Source organism: Thunnus albacares, chromosome 3, assembly GCF_914725855.1.
Source record: "Thunnus albacares chromosome 3, fThuAlb1.1, whole genome shotgun sequence".
NCBI lineage: Eukaryota > Metazoa > Chordata > Actinopteri > Scombriformes > Scombridae > Thunnus > Thunnus albacares.
The window spans coordinates 22584630-22599096 of NC_058108.1; the positions used below are offsets into that span (position 1 = coordinate 22584630).

Here is a 14467-nt window from a genome sequence, read left to right on the forward strand (position 1 = left end):
TTACATGATTGGAAATTTGTGTATTTTTTTCTTCTGCTGCTTAGGCCTTTATCTGTTGGGATTTTTGTTTTCTAGGACATATTCCAGGAGCTGTGGGGGCAGCCCTACAGTCAGGTCAGCCAACACACCCCCTTGGGGCCCATCCTCGGGAACTACAGCAGCAACACCAGAGCATTCTTCCATCTTATCCTGGTGTAACAAATGCAGCCAGCTACCCCAGGTTCCCCAACCATCCTGGGTCTTTTACAAGCACTTCCAAGCCAGGCAGCATGTATCCTCCTCAGCCACCAACACCAGCCAGCCCTTACCCCTCCCCGCTCCATGTACCAAACTCTTACATTAATGGATCAAATCGTCCATACCCAGGCTATCAATGTAATGGAGGAATGCCCCTTGACAATTACCATCCATACTATGCTTCAAACCCAAAGCACCTGGACATGTATCGACAACAGCGGCCAGCGCTTTACTCAGAGCAGCAGTACGGTGTACATCAACGTTATGAGGTCAATTATCCACCAAGGTATGGTGAGCCGGGTTTACAGGTCAATGGTTACAATGCATGCAACATGAGGCCAGTTCACCCCATGAGACCTTACTCCCCTTATGGCCCTAATGGAGGCTCAGACCCACGGTTTATGGACCCCCTCTCAAGAGCACCCTCAGCCCATGGAAGTCTAGACTATACAGCTACTGTGAGCAAAGGCAGTCAGTTTGGAGGATACCCAAATCCATACCTCTCTCGGAGCCCTCAAATCTTACCCCCAGGCCAAGATCCTTTCCATATGCAAATCAAGACAGAGATGCCTAGCCCACAGATGCTTGCTGCTCAGTTAAGTAGTGGGTGTTTAAACCCTGAAACACAGTCAGGGTTAGGTCTGCCCAATGGGAGCCTCATGGGATCTGGTATCAAACAGGAGCCTGGAACACCACAGACACCCACAACCCCACAAAAGCCAGAGATGTGGTCAGACAATGAGCACAACTTCTTGGACCCTGACATTGGTGGTGTGGCAGTGGCACCTAGCCACGGCTCAGTCCTCATTGAGTGTGCTAAACGGGAGCTCCATGCCACAACACCCCTTACAAACCCAGACCGCAACCACCCAACACGCATTTCCTTGGTCTTCTACCAGCACAAAAATATGAATGAGGCCAAGCATGGTCTGGCACTGTGGGAAGCCAAGATGGCAGAAAAGGCTCGAGAGAAGGAGGAAGATGCAGAGAGGAATGGTGGCGAGGGGACACCAAGCAAGGGCAAGAAGGGGGTGAAGCGTGAGCATCCAGAGTCATCAGAAACCACCGGGGAGCCTCCTTACAAGCGTTTTATTCAGGCACTCATGGAGGGGTCCTTGTCAGGCACAACAAACACCTATGTCAGTACATCTCCGTACGCCTTCACCAAGGTCACAGGGCCTTACAGTCAGTTTGTGTAGAACACACTCATGAAGAAGAAAATTGAAGGTGCTTTATTTATGACAAACAAAGACCACAAGCATCACTGGCCTCATCTAAAACACTCCTTCCTATCCATAAGGTTAGCAACACTGTTGCATAGAAAAAAGAACCTGTGATCAGATTAGACATAAATCACCTATCACATCAGGTCTTTCACCTCTTTAACAATCAAGCTTTACTAGTTGACCCTACTAAGGATGTATTTATTTTTGTTTGGCAACTTTTGCAAGATACACACTGTCAAAATCTCTGGTGCTTTCAGTCTGAAACATAAGGACCTATTTTTACTGGAAACAAAGTTTCATTTTTGGTGGCTTTATTTTTCTTACAAAATTTTGGAGATGTAATCTTGGCATAAAACACTGACTTTGTGAATGACAACATTCACGGTGCTAAAGTGAGCGTTTATTACCATCTTTTTTTAATTCAAATGCCTTCACACTATAACCATTACACTCTCTGAGTGACACTCAATAACTTATGTCAACAGGACACTGAAAATATCATCCCACTGTCAAATCATCAGCTTCATAATGGCAAGTCAGTGTTTCTTGAGCACTTTTTGATCATGAGAGTTAAATGTTTTGGTAATACCTTTAAATCATAAAAATTGGTTATTCTGCATTGGGACATTGAAATTTCTAAGCATCCCTAAAATGAAATCGATGAATTTATAACAGAGGGTTGATTGAGCAATCCATGATACTGTTTCAGGTTCATGCAAAAGTTTTTTTTTCAAATCATTGTGTTGGTGCTTCTTTCACTTTCCTATGTCATTTATACTGTAAATTGAGCCATTCTAATGGTGCATTTTTAACTTTTTGAGGAAAAAAAAATCATCATGTTTGTTATTTTAGTTTTTTTCCAGGTTTGCTTTGTTAGCAACTGTTTTTAATGTTCCTTACCACAGGTTCATTGAACAAACCTGGATTGTGAATATTTCATGTAGTTTTATGTCTGTGGTGCTTAGTAAATGTGCTTTTATACACTGAGGAACATGAAACAGGGTAAGCTCAGTGTCAGTTTCAGAGGGCAGCTGGCTTGCTGTGGGTTCTTTAATTATTGTAATCTAACTGTAAGATAAACAGGTGAGATTTGTACAGTAAATTAATTTCCCTTTTTGGAATTACTGTTATAGATTTTGTGTTGTAAAGAATGCTAACAGCCTATTTCATTGTATGTCTTTGGGTTTCAACTGATTTTATTTCATAAGGTGCTATTCAACCTGCTAGAAACATACAATGTGAGACTCTTTGGGCAGTGAGAAGGCTATTAAATAATGTACAGTACCAACCTGTCATATACCTCAAACCCAGTTTGGCAATAGGATTATAACATATTTTTATTTTCTCCTTTGTATTTTTACTTTCAAAATGTTAATAACAGTTTAACTGCAGGCCACCAAAAGGCATAAAAGTTCATTTCTTACTTTCTTATCAATGTGCTAGAAAGTATTACTTGAACTTGAATCTTTGATGTTACTGTAAAATCAGGGACATTTTCAACTAATTTTGTGTACATCTTCGCCTGTATTCATCTTGTCTTTCCTCATTCAGGGACTTGCCATTGCACCCTGAATCCCAATACATCTCGTCTATTATACTTCACGGACAAAAATATTTTGTGAGGAAAAAGATACTTTCCTGCAATTTTTACTTATATTTTAGGTAGTAGGACGGTGGTAATCTTTTAAAAGAAATTTGAACATAAAGTATGCACTGAGTTGACTAAAGGGAAAGTATGATATTGACTAAGTACAGAGCAACGTATTTGCTTTTGCTATGAGGCAAGACCAGGGCAGTGATTAACGTAGTTGCACATCTTTGTGCCTGTGTATAGTTAAATTTATTTATAACCACTAAGCAATTGTATAATGATTTTTCTCCCTCTTGTTTGTTTTAATTAATGTGATATATAATGGAATGACTGTCATGTTATAGTAACAACTCACCCCACTCTTCAACATATTCATTTTCTGAAAGCACTTCATTTCTTTTTCAGGAAAAAATATGTAATAAAGAATTACAAAACGTTTTATTTAAACAGATTGTAAATGTGTTAAAAAAAAAATAAATTATGTCACATTGTACATACCAAGAATTTGTATTGCAGGAATACAACTCATTCTTTTAATGTTGATGTAGGTTCTTCTAGTTATGTCAAATTGACCCACAGCTTTTCTATCAGCAATCCTCATCATATCTTAAAACATCCTTTTGGCTCTTTCGGGTTAACAGAATGATCATGGTTAGATTATCCAGGAAGTCTTTGTAAATATTACGCTCACTGTCATAGCAATGTTTACAGTTAAAGTATCCTGTTAGCCCAAACATTAGAAGTTATAGTTTTTTTAACTGTTCCAGTTTTGTAAAATAAATCTACAGAAATAAAATGTTGAATTTCGTTGTACAGGACCCAGCTACAGTAGCAGGTTGTGGTTGAGAACGCCGAGGTGTCTAAGATATAGCGGGTTAAAAGCATAGCCATACTTGAAGATGCTTCAGAGTGTTTCTGAGTGAGTCAACATTACTTGAATGACTTTCTGGGCATAACTAGTGCACTGTATGTGCTCAGCTCAAAGGTTAAGCTAGCAGTTGATACACACATGGTCTTTTTGCAGTTAGACACTAAAGGTATAAAAAATGTGCAACTTCTTGCCTGTCATTTTATTTTTTAAGGCTTCCCTTGTTCTCCTGAAGTATGGTATGCTATAAAAATGAAATTAAGGATGGGTATTAATACTGTAAGTATTGTAATGTACTGAATGCAGTTTATTTGAAAGCTGTTTATTATATCATTCCTGATATTGCTGAGATGTGGGTGTTTTTTTTTTTTTAATAAAATTTATATTTATTTAAAGCAATTTGATTTGTTACTCCAAGTTAATATCATATCAGTTAATATCATTAACTTAATACCTAAATTCTGTGCATAACTGTCCCCAAATGTTAAGTTTTTAAATGTGTAATTATGGATAAAACTTGAAGAAGATCATGTTACACTCACATTTTAAATTTTTTTATTTACCCAAATAAGAAGAAATTGTTTACTTGTTAGATACAAATTGTGTCATCTTTGTGGTTGCAAGCACAAACTGAAAGCAGTCTTAAAGGAGAGTAGGGCATTACCTTTAAATAGGGCATATTAGCAACAGATTTCACCTCTGGTTCTATACTCAACATAATAAAAACAGATGACGTAATCTTCACTGGCTCATATTGTCAATGTACTGATATTTGCCTTTTATTTTTTTTTAAACACATTATTCAATGGTAAAGGTAGATGGCACTTTATGCAGCTGAGAATTACAGTAGTTCTTACCAAAAATAAATTCAGCCACATACAAACAATGAAGCAATATTGGTACTGCTTCATAAAGTGTGAAGACATTTTGCTGGTTTCCATATTGTCTTCAGGTCTTCACAATCACTCAGACAAAGTGCCACTTGTCCACTGTACAAGAAAAGATTTAGAATAACATAAATATGTGTTTAGCATATAAAACCTCAAAAAAACATTTATTATGAGTCAAGTCATTATTTACTTACCTTCTGGAGACACCGGATGTGCGCTACCAAATGTAGGGGACTGAGGAGTCAAACATTGTACATTATAATTACCAAACCTTATTCCAATACAGTGTTTTATGCTATTGTTGTGTTTCCTATCATCACTGTGAAATAACAGTATATGGAAAGTCTCACCGATTGGACTGCTTCTCTGGCCTCATCAGTACTGCATTTGAAGGGACTCTCACAGCAAGAGACATTTTTGCTGAATAAAAAAAGAATCACCCACAGAAAAATCAGTAGAATTCCCAGATCACATTACACTTTATATGACCAATCATATATGAACGTCACACACATACACACTGCAGGGGTTTTACCTCCCACCAACTCACCATTCAATCCCTCCACTATTTGTCTGCTTCTGCACTAGTGCCCTCCAGTGCTCATGGGTGGACTTAATGATTTCAACTGCAAAGTCCTAAGAAAAGGACAAACAACATCAGAAAAAAGGACAATTTGTGTTTCTTAGGGAGCAATTCATTTGACCTAATTCAGCCACTAAAACTGCAATGGACTGCAACTCCTAGTACATCATCATGTCTAAACTGTGTATGTAGTATTACAAAAGGTCTTCGTACTTTGTCTTTGAATTGTCCGTTGAATCCAAATTGGTTCTCAGGTTTTCCATCAGGCACCTTATATTTCCTGAACCAGTCAACAGTGGCCTCTAAATGACCAGGCCGGCTCTTGCGGACATCCTCTATGCCTAAGGTAAACACAAACACAAACAACAGAATAAGTACAGAAGACCAATTTGCACCTTGTTTGTATTGGTATGACTTAGATCTGTATTCCATTTGCTCTTGGTATTGAGTATATGTCTTGACAAAAAATAAGAGTATATGTCATATGTGCATACTTCTGAAATATGGTTAGAATGTGTTTAGAAAATTGTGTTGCAATTTAGCGATTACAGATAAATAACCAGGAAATAAATTTAAAAATGGCTGAAAATAGATTTGTCAAACTAACAGCCAGTTTCTCAGTTTCTCTACCATGACTACTTCCTTGTTGAGTTTCTGACCACTTGTGAAACTGTACAGTTATGTCTTGATCAGCAGGTTTTTTGAAGCATCAGCAAGCCACAAGATGGGGGATACAAATTTCTACCAGGCAGTGTAATACACTGGAAAAGGTAGCAATGCACCAATAAAATAATATAAGCAGAAGGTTGCAATTGTTAACAAACTATGCCTCAAACATTTTAAAAAGGCCATTATGTGAGGGAGAAATATGTATTCAACATGTTTGTTAGGCCTGAAGTACACACACAATGTGTTTTGGAGTTAAACGTTGACTGTAAGCAAATCTGTGTTTACAATGAAAACTCCACAGGGTGCTTATAAGTTGGTGTTTAAAATACGCCTAGCAAGTTTGAAGGAGCATGTTCTTTTTAGGATTCCTTTTTTGCATCTAAAATAATTTTCTCCAGATTCATGCAGTGCAGCTGCATTTCCACTACATGCACATTATGTGGCCAAATACATATCAGACAAGCTATGAAGACTGTTTGGACAACAAATCTTCAAAGGATCTGCAAGGCTTAGATTAACCCCTAGAATTTTATTGCATGACATTTAATTTTGTTTGATTATCTGGTTCACCAAAATCCAGATGAAATCCTATTTACCACGACTTGTTAACACCACATCTGCTGAACTAAATTTGTTTGGGTAGTATATGGACCAATGTCTTAATTATTATTTGTATTATCTGTGGAAAACACCCACTATTTAGGATTTTGGCATCTGGGTCATCAGCATTGATAGCGATGACCTTCCAGTCCATTTCTCCCTCGTCAATCATGGCCAAGATGCCGAGCACTTTTACTTTAATCACCTGACCTGGAAAGCACACCTGAGAGACAGGCCAACAAATGACAAACAAACAATTAATCAATCAACCACACAGTACCAAAACCTATATTTTAGAAGTGCATGTAAATTGAGCAAAAAACCCCATCATATAACAGTATCATTTATATATACACATCAAACAGTCTTACCTGGGTGCCAATGTCACAAACGTCAATGGGATCATTGTCACCACAACACTTTGTTTCTTTGTCTGTGTGGTTTGGATCCTCCCATGTCTTTTCCAAGGAACAGTACAAAACATGTAAGAAATCAAACATTTAAACAAACAATCTGAGTAAATAAATAAAGCACACATAAGCTTAAAGACACCGGACTAAATTGTGAACATGAATTATGAAATTCAATGAACATCAAGTTAATCTTAAAGTGATTAAATTATTGTTATTTGTCATCAGCTGACTAGAATCAAAATCAGTGCAGCATGAGGATCATAACAGAAAGTCTTATTCATGTGTTTGCATTTTCTTACCTGTGGGATGGCCCCATAGTTCCAAATGTAACCTTTATGGGGAAATATGTTGGCAACGTATCGCAGCTTGCCTTTCTTTACATCTTGTTTGATCGGGTTTAGTGGTTCCTTTGTGGCAATCTGGAATTATGAAGGTGTATGTATTTACGTGTGCACATGCTTTTGCCAGTGTTACAACATAGTAGTTGTTTTAAAAGAAAGGCTTTGACTTACGTGATCAGGAAAGATACAGTTTAAATTTCTATAGTGTCACCAACATTAAAACCTTCAGCTTGAGGCTACTGCTATGCTAGCCCCAGAAAAGGCTAATAATTAGACATTCAATTAAGATTAATTTTATCAATTTAGGGGTTCATTAAATAATAAGCAGCCTTAGGATATGGTTGTTCATGCATACCTTAACATTTCTGAGTCAGCCTTTAATAAAGCTGTGGTAGTAGCAGTAGCAGTAGAAGTGTAACGTTCAGATTAATTATTTTAATGTGATATACTGTATTTATCACCTACTTACCTCCATTTTAGCATTTGACCATCTAGGTACCTCCACAACCATGTTGAAGAGCACCTGAACATAGAGAACAAAAGTATGCTGGAGTAAATGTTTTCAAATACTTTCAAATATTTGAGTTCGACAGTACCTCGCTGTCATTCTTCTTCAGTCTTTTAGCTGGCAAATCATTATCCTGTTGAAAGAAAACAAAACAAAAAAAAAAATCACTGAATGGTTGGTTTGTATATTATGTTTATTTAATAGTGAAAATAAGTCATGAACTTCATTCAGCATTCTATCAAACAGAAACTAAAACCTCTGCTATCAAAGAGTTACCTGTTCTGGCGCCACTTTAAGTGGAATGTCATGGAACGGTGAGATGTATTTCCCTTCAGAGGTTTCTGAGAAAAAAAAGGAGTTAAAATAAAAAAAGAAAACATCTATACATCTGTGACACTATGAACTTTCAGAAGACTGTTTATTAGGAAAAAAGGCACCACTTAACATGTCATACGATTATACTGCATATAGAAATGGCTGGTTCAATCTAGTCAATATAGATTTTAGGGTCTTAGATTTGTGGGTTGTTACGCATTTGTGACAACAAGGTCAACAGTATGCATGATTATAAAACTTGTATGTTCTGTTATGTTATCAACTATGTACACTTTTGAGTACCTTGACTTTGTCACAGATCTAGAAACATGTCTTTCAGAGATCTTGAGGTTAGTTCTGTTTTGGATTCAATGCGTATTATGTCAAATATTATTATTGACTGAAGATTTTAAAGTAAAGATTGTTATTCTAAACCTGTTCTTTCACACTCAAAGTTGTTTTTGTCATAGTATAACATTTTATATAGGTATGAAGGTTCATTCTTGATCTTGGAAACAATAGTTTGACTAAATAAATCAAAACTCATGGGCTCAAGGGCTTTCATCCTGATCTCAAGGGCACATGGAGTTTGCTCAGTTGCCATGGAGTTAGTTCTGATTGATTATTAATACTCACTGATCTCCATGACAAATGAGCAAAGTCCATCTGCTGAGGGGGACCATGATATGCAGCTGAAAAGCACCCAAAAAAGCTAATAAGTGCACAACAATCAATTTCTTGGTGCATTACAGGTAGTTGTGTGCGGTCAGTCACAAATAAGTGTCCCTTATTTCAGTGTTAATTCTATAATGAATAAACAGTTGATTCATTAGCTGATTGATTATGCTGAGAATTGACATTGTCATCCATTAATTTTATTTATTTATTTTATTGTTTATACTTAATACTGTATGAAAACACTTGCAGTCATTACCAAAATACAGTCACATTGTCCATACTGGAAACTTAATATTGTGATACTTTATTTAGTTAATCCTGGCCTGTTATTCTACTAGAGCTGTATTACCATCACCACTGGTCAACTAAGGCTAAATAATATTGTAGCGCTGCAACGATTTGTCAATCAACTGAAAATTAATCGACAACTGTTTTGATAATCAAACAATTGTTTACGTCATTTTTAAGCAAAAATACCAAGATTTTGAACTTATCTAATGTGATGATTTAATGCTTTTCTTTGTCATAGGTGATAGTAAACTGAATATCTTAAGGTTTTGGACCGATGGTCGGACAAAACAATACATCTGGAGACATCACCTTCGACTCCAGAAAATTGTGAGTCATTTCTCACCATTTCACTATAAATTATATAAACCAAATGATTAAACAAGAAAATAATCAGCAGATTATTGCAGATAATGAAAATAATTGTTAGCTGCAGACCTATAATAATGAATGAAATGTCTCCAATGGTTAATTTTAATGACAGATGAACAGTGATCATCACCACAATTGAATGAGTTCAACTCTATCTGATGCGTGTGGCTAAATTTCACAATTGCTAATGGGGAAAAAAAAGTTGTTCTCTTTTCTAGGTGTTTTATGTTGCCAATGTCCACGTGACCACCCAACCGGAAGTAAAACCACGTGAGGAACTTATGATTGAAACCTCTTCCTTTCTTTCTACTTCTAAATTATTTCAACACAATGCAGACAAGGGGTCTAACACTGGCGGGGTTTTGACAGTAAAGCTGAGTGGTGAGAGTGCCACATGCACAGTAAAAAAAAACCCTCGCATGTAACTTAAAGGTCAAATGTTTACGTGGACCTGAGGTCGACCTGTGGTTACCTGTCGGACTCCATACAGCCGTGCTAACCCGCGTTACCATGAAATACCGGGGACACACATGGTGGCGGCTATTAACTTACTAAAATAAATCCGGTAGTCAGGAGAATTGGGGTGTCCTCTCTCTTCAATTTGATAGTGCATCGTTTTTCGCAAATTATACAGATGAGGTACAGCTGCTACGTGTGTGAGGAATTTGTTCCGAGTGGCGGAAAATGACCCGAAAGTTGTCACCAAGCAGCCGAGTGAAGAGCGCAGCAGCAGCGGCCTCATTATAGTCACTTCTTCTTTTTCCTCCTCGGTTCCTGCTTCCGTACGCGAGTTTTCGTTTCCTAGGATGGGGACGGAATGTTCTGCTCCTGATTGGTTCTGGCCCTGATATTCTTACATTAAGCCCAGACCCGTATCTCACGCCTCGTGCCTAAACCTAACCAATCTGATCAACGAAGGCAAGGAGTGCTAGTCAATCAGAGGCAGAGTAGGGCGGGTTTTCGCGGAACATTCCGTCATCATCCTAGGAAGGAAATTGCTTCCCGTCCCCCACCATCCGCATTCTACCCTGGCCCTGATTGGTTCTGTTCCTGATATTTTTATCCTAACCCAACCACCTCACTCCTAATGCCCAAACCTAACCAATCTAACCAACGAAAATAACGACTACTAGCCAGTCAGAGGTGGAGTAGGGCGGGTCATTATTTCGCCATCCTAGGAAAAAAATTAGCATCCGCCACATTCACAACTGTGAAGCTCGCCACAGTGAATCCAGCACTTCCGCTCAGCGCCTTCACATTTTCCATGGTGGATGCAGGGGCTCTTGGTTAAAACTACTGTTTCGTCTTAGGCAAACATTCCTATAAGAAAAATGTGAGATTCAGTGATGAATAAATGTGGATATTAGAGTAAAAAATCTATTGCATGATGACATGCTAACAATAAATGAGTTGAAATAAGGCAAATATTCAGTAAAGTAAATGCATTTGTCAATTCATTGTGTGTGTGTTAATTCATTTTCAGAATCAGAATCATCTTTATTGGCCAATTATGTTTACACATGGAAGGAATTTGACTGGTTTTGCGGCTCTCAATATACCTACACTAAATAACAACACAGCAATACACAACAATCTTCAGAGAGATACACAATGAATGACTATATGCAGGTAAAACAGTTTCTGTGACCTGTAAACAGGATACAAATAGTGCAAAGAAATAAGTATGTATAATTTATAGGCTATGTGAGTATTGTAGTGTTACAGGGTTATTGCACAGTGCCACAGTGAGTTAACTGCCCAAGTGTGACGGTGAGGTGGAAGAAACTGTTCCTGTGTCTGGTGTTGTTGGTGCACAGTGTTCTGTAGCGCCTACCAGAGGGGAGAAGTTGGAACAGGTTATGTCCAGGGTGTGAGGGGTCTGCACTGATTTTCCCTGCCCTTTTCCTGACTGGAGGTGTACAGGGCCTGGATGGTGGGCAGGTCGGCACTGAGAATCTTTTCTGCAGACTTGATTGTCCGCTGTAATTTTGACAAGATGTTGTTACTAGATGGGTCATAAAAAAAGCAAAAGTGTTCATACCATAGGAGCATAAAGATGCTTAGCACTTTCAATGTATGACAGGCTGTCTATATTGTGTGCAACATTGACATTGTGGCCTCAGGGTGAGTGTCCAAAATTGAATATGTTCATCCTCCCAAGAGCATGACTAGGCACATCACAGTCTGCCCATTACATTTTGGTATGTTTTGTGTTTATGTGGGATTGATACTTGGCAGCAAGATCAAATCAGCAAAACATAATGTTGCATTATTTTATGTCAGTATTTTTATTCCACATTCAGAATACTAAAGAGTAATTAAACATAACAGTTTTTGATATATATTATATATATTATATCACTTAACCTCAGTTGCCTCTGCTTCCCAGCTAGTAATATTACACTTATTTTGATATTAGAATCATTGTAACTGGGAGTGTATTATACAAAGCATGCTTCTGGTCCATATGTTAGCTTTATTTTACTGCCACCTAGCCAACATGTCCCCCTAACACACACAACACAACACACACACACACACGTTCAAATTATTTGCCAGATTATTGTGCCTTATTGTGTTTCTCTTTTCCCATCACTGTGTTTTCATCATCTATAAACAATATAAAGAAGTCAATAATAGTAGTAGGCCTATTGTAGTATTTATAATAATCTAATCTGATCAATCTATATAACCATTTCTAAAACAAAGAAGGAGAAAAGCAGGCATGACATTTGTGTGACCTTTTTTGTCCAATTATGCTAATGCTACATTTCTACACTATTTTCCACACCCAGGGGTGAATTGTGCAATTTGGCCTCCATTTTGAGAACCACCATGCTGTATGTGGCTTACTGAACTGTTGCCATGCTATTGTTTTTACAATAAGAAGTGAATGGATTTGATGGTGGTAATCTTCACAATACATCATGAGATCAAAGTCCATCCATTGCGCCATAAACAAACACCCACCCAAGCCGCCTTGATCTGTCTTGATGTTTTACTGTTGTAGAGCTTGGTCCCTGTTCAAACAAATGACACACACATCAGAAGCAGCCATAAAAAGCTGGTTTATTAAAATCTTAAACTGCATGTTTGCCTTTGATAATGTTGCCAAAGGGCTGTGATTCTGCTGAGAACAAAGTCCCATTAGTTCAGTGTCTTCCAGCAAACAGTGCACTTATATTTTGAAAGTTTGATCATTTTTGACTAGTCCAGCACTGTCGTTGACAAAAAAAGATTTCATGCTGCAAACCTGTAAGTTGGACAATAGTGGTCAAGGTCAAAGTACTACTTCATGATGAAAGGAGGAGAACTTGGATGTGGTATCACATTTTTAAGAAGAGAGATTGTGGAAGATTCAAGAGAAAATTCAAGGACACATTTTTTTGGTATCAGTTCTAACCTCTGTACTGACTTGGAGATCTGGGTGGAAAACCAAATGGAAATGACTGTCCCATCTCTGGATTTCTGCCAAAGTGCCCAGAAGCAAAGCAATGAACATTAACTCTGAGGCTGTGAAGGGCAGTTTTAGGCTTATGACTGTGGAACTATACTGAAACAAGACTAAGAGTATTCAGCCATGCTAGCACTCTGTGAGGCTGTAGGTACAGCAGTGCTTGAGGTAAATGCCAAACACAAAGTACACCTCAGGCTGATGTGAAGTATTTTCTCCCAAACTTGTCCAAAATTTTGGACAAATAGAAACTTTGGCATGATAATGTGATGGAGGAAAAGTCAAAATATCCCCAAAACCTATTACAATTCATTCTGAGGGGGCATATATGCACTACATGAATAATACACATGTTGCCCAGAGATTTGACTCAAAATTATAAACCTCATTGTAGCACAAGAGGTTAAGTCAAGGGATGGCCAAAGTTAGTTTGTCTTCTGCATGGATATCTGTATCAAATTTCATGACAATCCATCCAAAATTGTTGAGTCATTTCCCTGACAATCAAAATGTCAACCCAATAGTAGCAGTAGGGAAAAAGTTAGGGGATCACCAAAGTCAGTACGATTCATCAGCTTTCCAGCCATGCCACTAGCACAATATTTGTATCCTTCTCTTTGTCATTTTGCCTAACTAAACAAGCTTTAAACTAAACAAGCTGTGTGAATTCATCTGAAAGATTACACTTCTGTCTGTGAGCAGGTCAAGCACAGCCACACCCTGAGTGACATGAGCTCCCTCAGGGTAAAAAATATTACCATGCTGACAGTGCACACTGTTTACTCACTTATGTGTTTGTGGGGTATATGATTGTTCAGTATGGTTTACTTTACAAAGTCCACTTGGTTATGTAATACAGCTAACAATGGTATCTGTTATCCTAAATACAATTGAACTCTGCTGCAAAGGAATTAACTTGTAATCATTTAATTATTGAGGTGTTCTTACGCACATAGACTAATGATAATGATAATGTTGCAATGTGAAAGTTCACCTGTAACAGTGAGCAATATGTGTGCATCTAGGGAAATGGAAGTAAAAGAGGTGTGCAGTGAACACACTGTATGGTGATCTGAAAACACAATAGGAACTGTCATAACCTGTGCTTCAATGGGGAGGAAATGCATCCATTCATTCATTCTGGCAAGGAAGGTAGTATCTGGTTGCTTTGACCAGAAATCATTGTTGCTGTTCAGTGTTGATGAATTACCTGTCTAACCAGATCTGACATTTTTCATGAATGACATTTGTAGATTTTTACTAGAAAGAATACATTTTTGCATAAGAAAACAAAAACTTGAAAAAAATAAAATTGCCATGCATAACAATTTGAAGAGTTTTTCCAAAATTAGATTTTCATAATTTTAAAAACACAACCCACTGAATCACTGAAAACCAATAACAGCCCAGTCCATTAGTCAACACATCTGAGTG

At 37.7% G+C, this 14467-nt stretch overlaps 2 protein-coding genes across 4 annotated transcripts in view; one reads left to right on the forward strand and one right to left on the reverse strand.

Moving 5' to 3' along the window:
• Nucleotides 1-4785, forward strand: part of tet2 (tet methylcytosine dioxygenase 2) — a 36077-nt gene extending 31292 nt beyond the window's left edge. For both annotated transcript variants that reach the window (XM_044347050.1, XM_044347049.1), the window contains one exon: nucleotides 76-4785. In XM_044347050.1, the coding sequence (XP_044202985.1) occupies nucleotides 76-1436 (1361 nt within the window). In that variant the 3' untranslated portion in view covers nucleotides 1437-4785. The remainder of the gene's footprint in view (nucleotides 1-75) is intronic.
• On the reverse strand, nucleotides 4461-10432 carry ppa2 (inorganic pyrophosphatase 2). Of its 2 annotated transcripts, none has more exons than XM_044347051.1 (12): nucleotides 10132-10432; nucleotides 8203-8267; nucleotides 8015-8059; nucleotides 7888-7941; nucleotides 7377-7496; nucleotides 7036-7122; nucleotides 6761-6887; nucleotides 5609-5736; nucleotides 5363-5448; nucleotides 5163-5232; nucleotides 5007-5046; nucleotides 4461-4911 (listed from the first exon to the last, which is right to left on the reverse strand). In XM_044347051.1, exons 1-12 carry the CDS (start codon nucleotides 10319-10321, stop codon nucleotides 4889-4891), a joined length of 1035 nt encoding a protein of 344 aa, XP_044202986.1. In that variant the 5' UTR covers nucleotides 10322-10432; the 3' UTR covers nucleotides 4461-4888. The 2 variants fall into 2 exon arrangements, with proteins under 2 accessions (XP_044202986.1, XP_044202987.1); XM_044347052.1 differs by lacking the exon at nucleotides 10132-10432 and adding an exon at nucleotides 10052-10119.
• Nucleotides 10433-14467: the final 4035 nt, after the last annotated feature.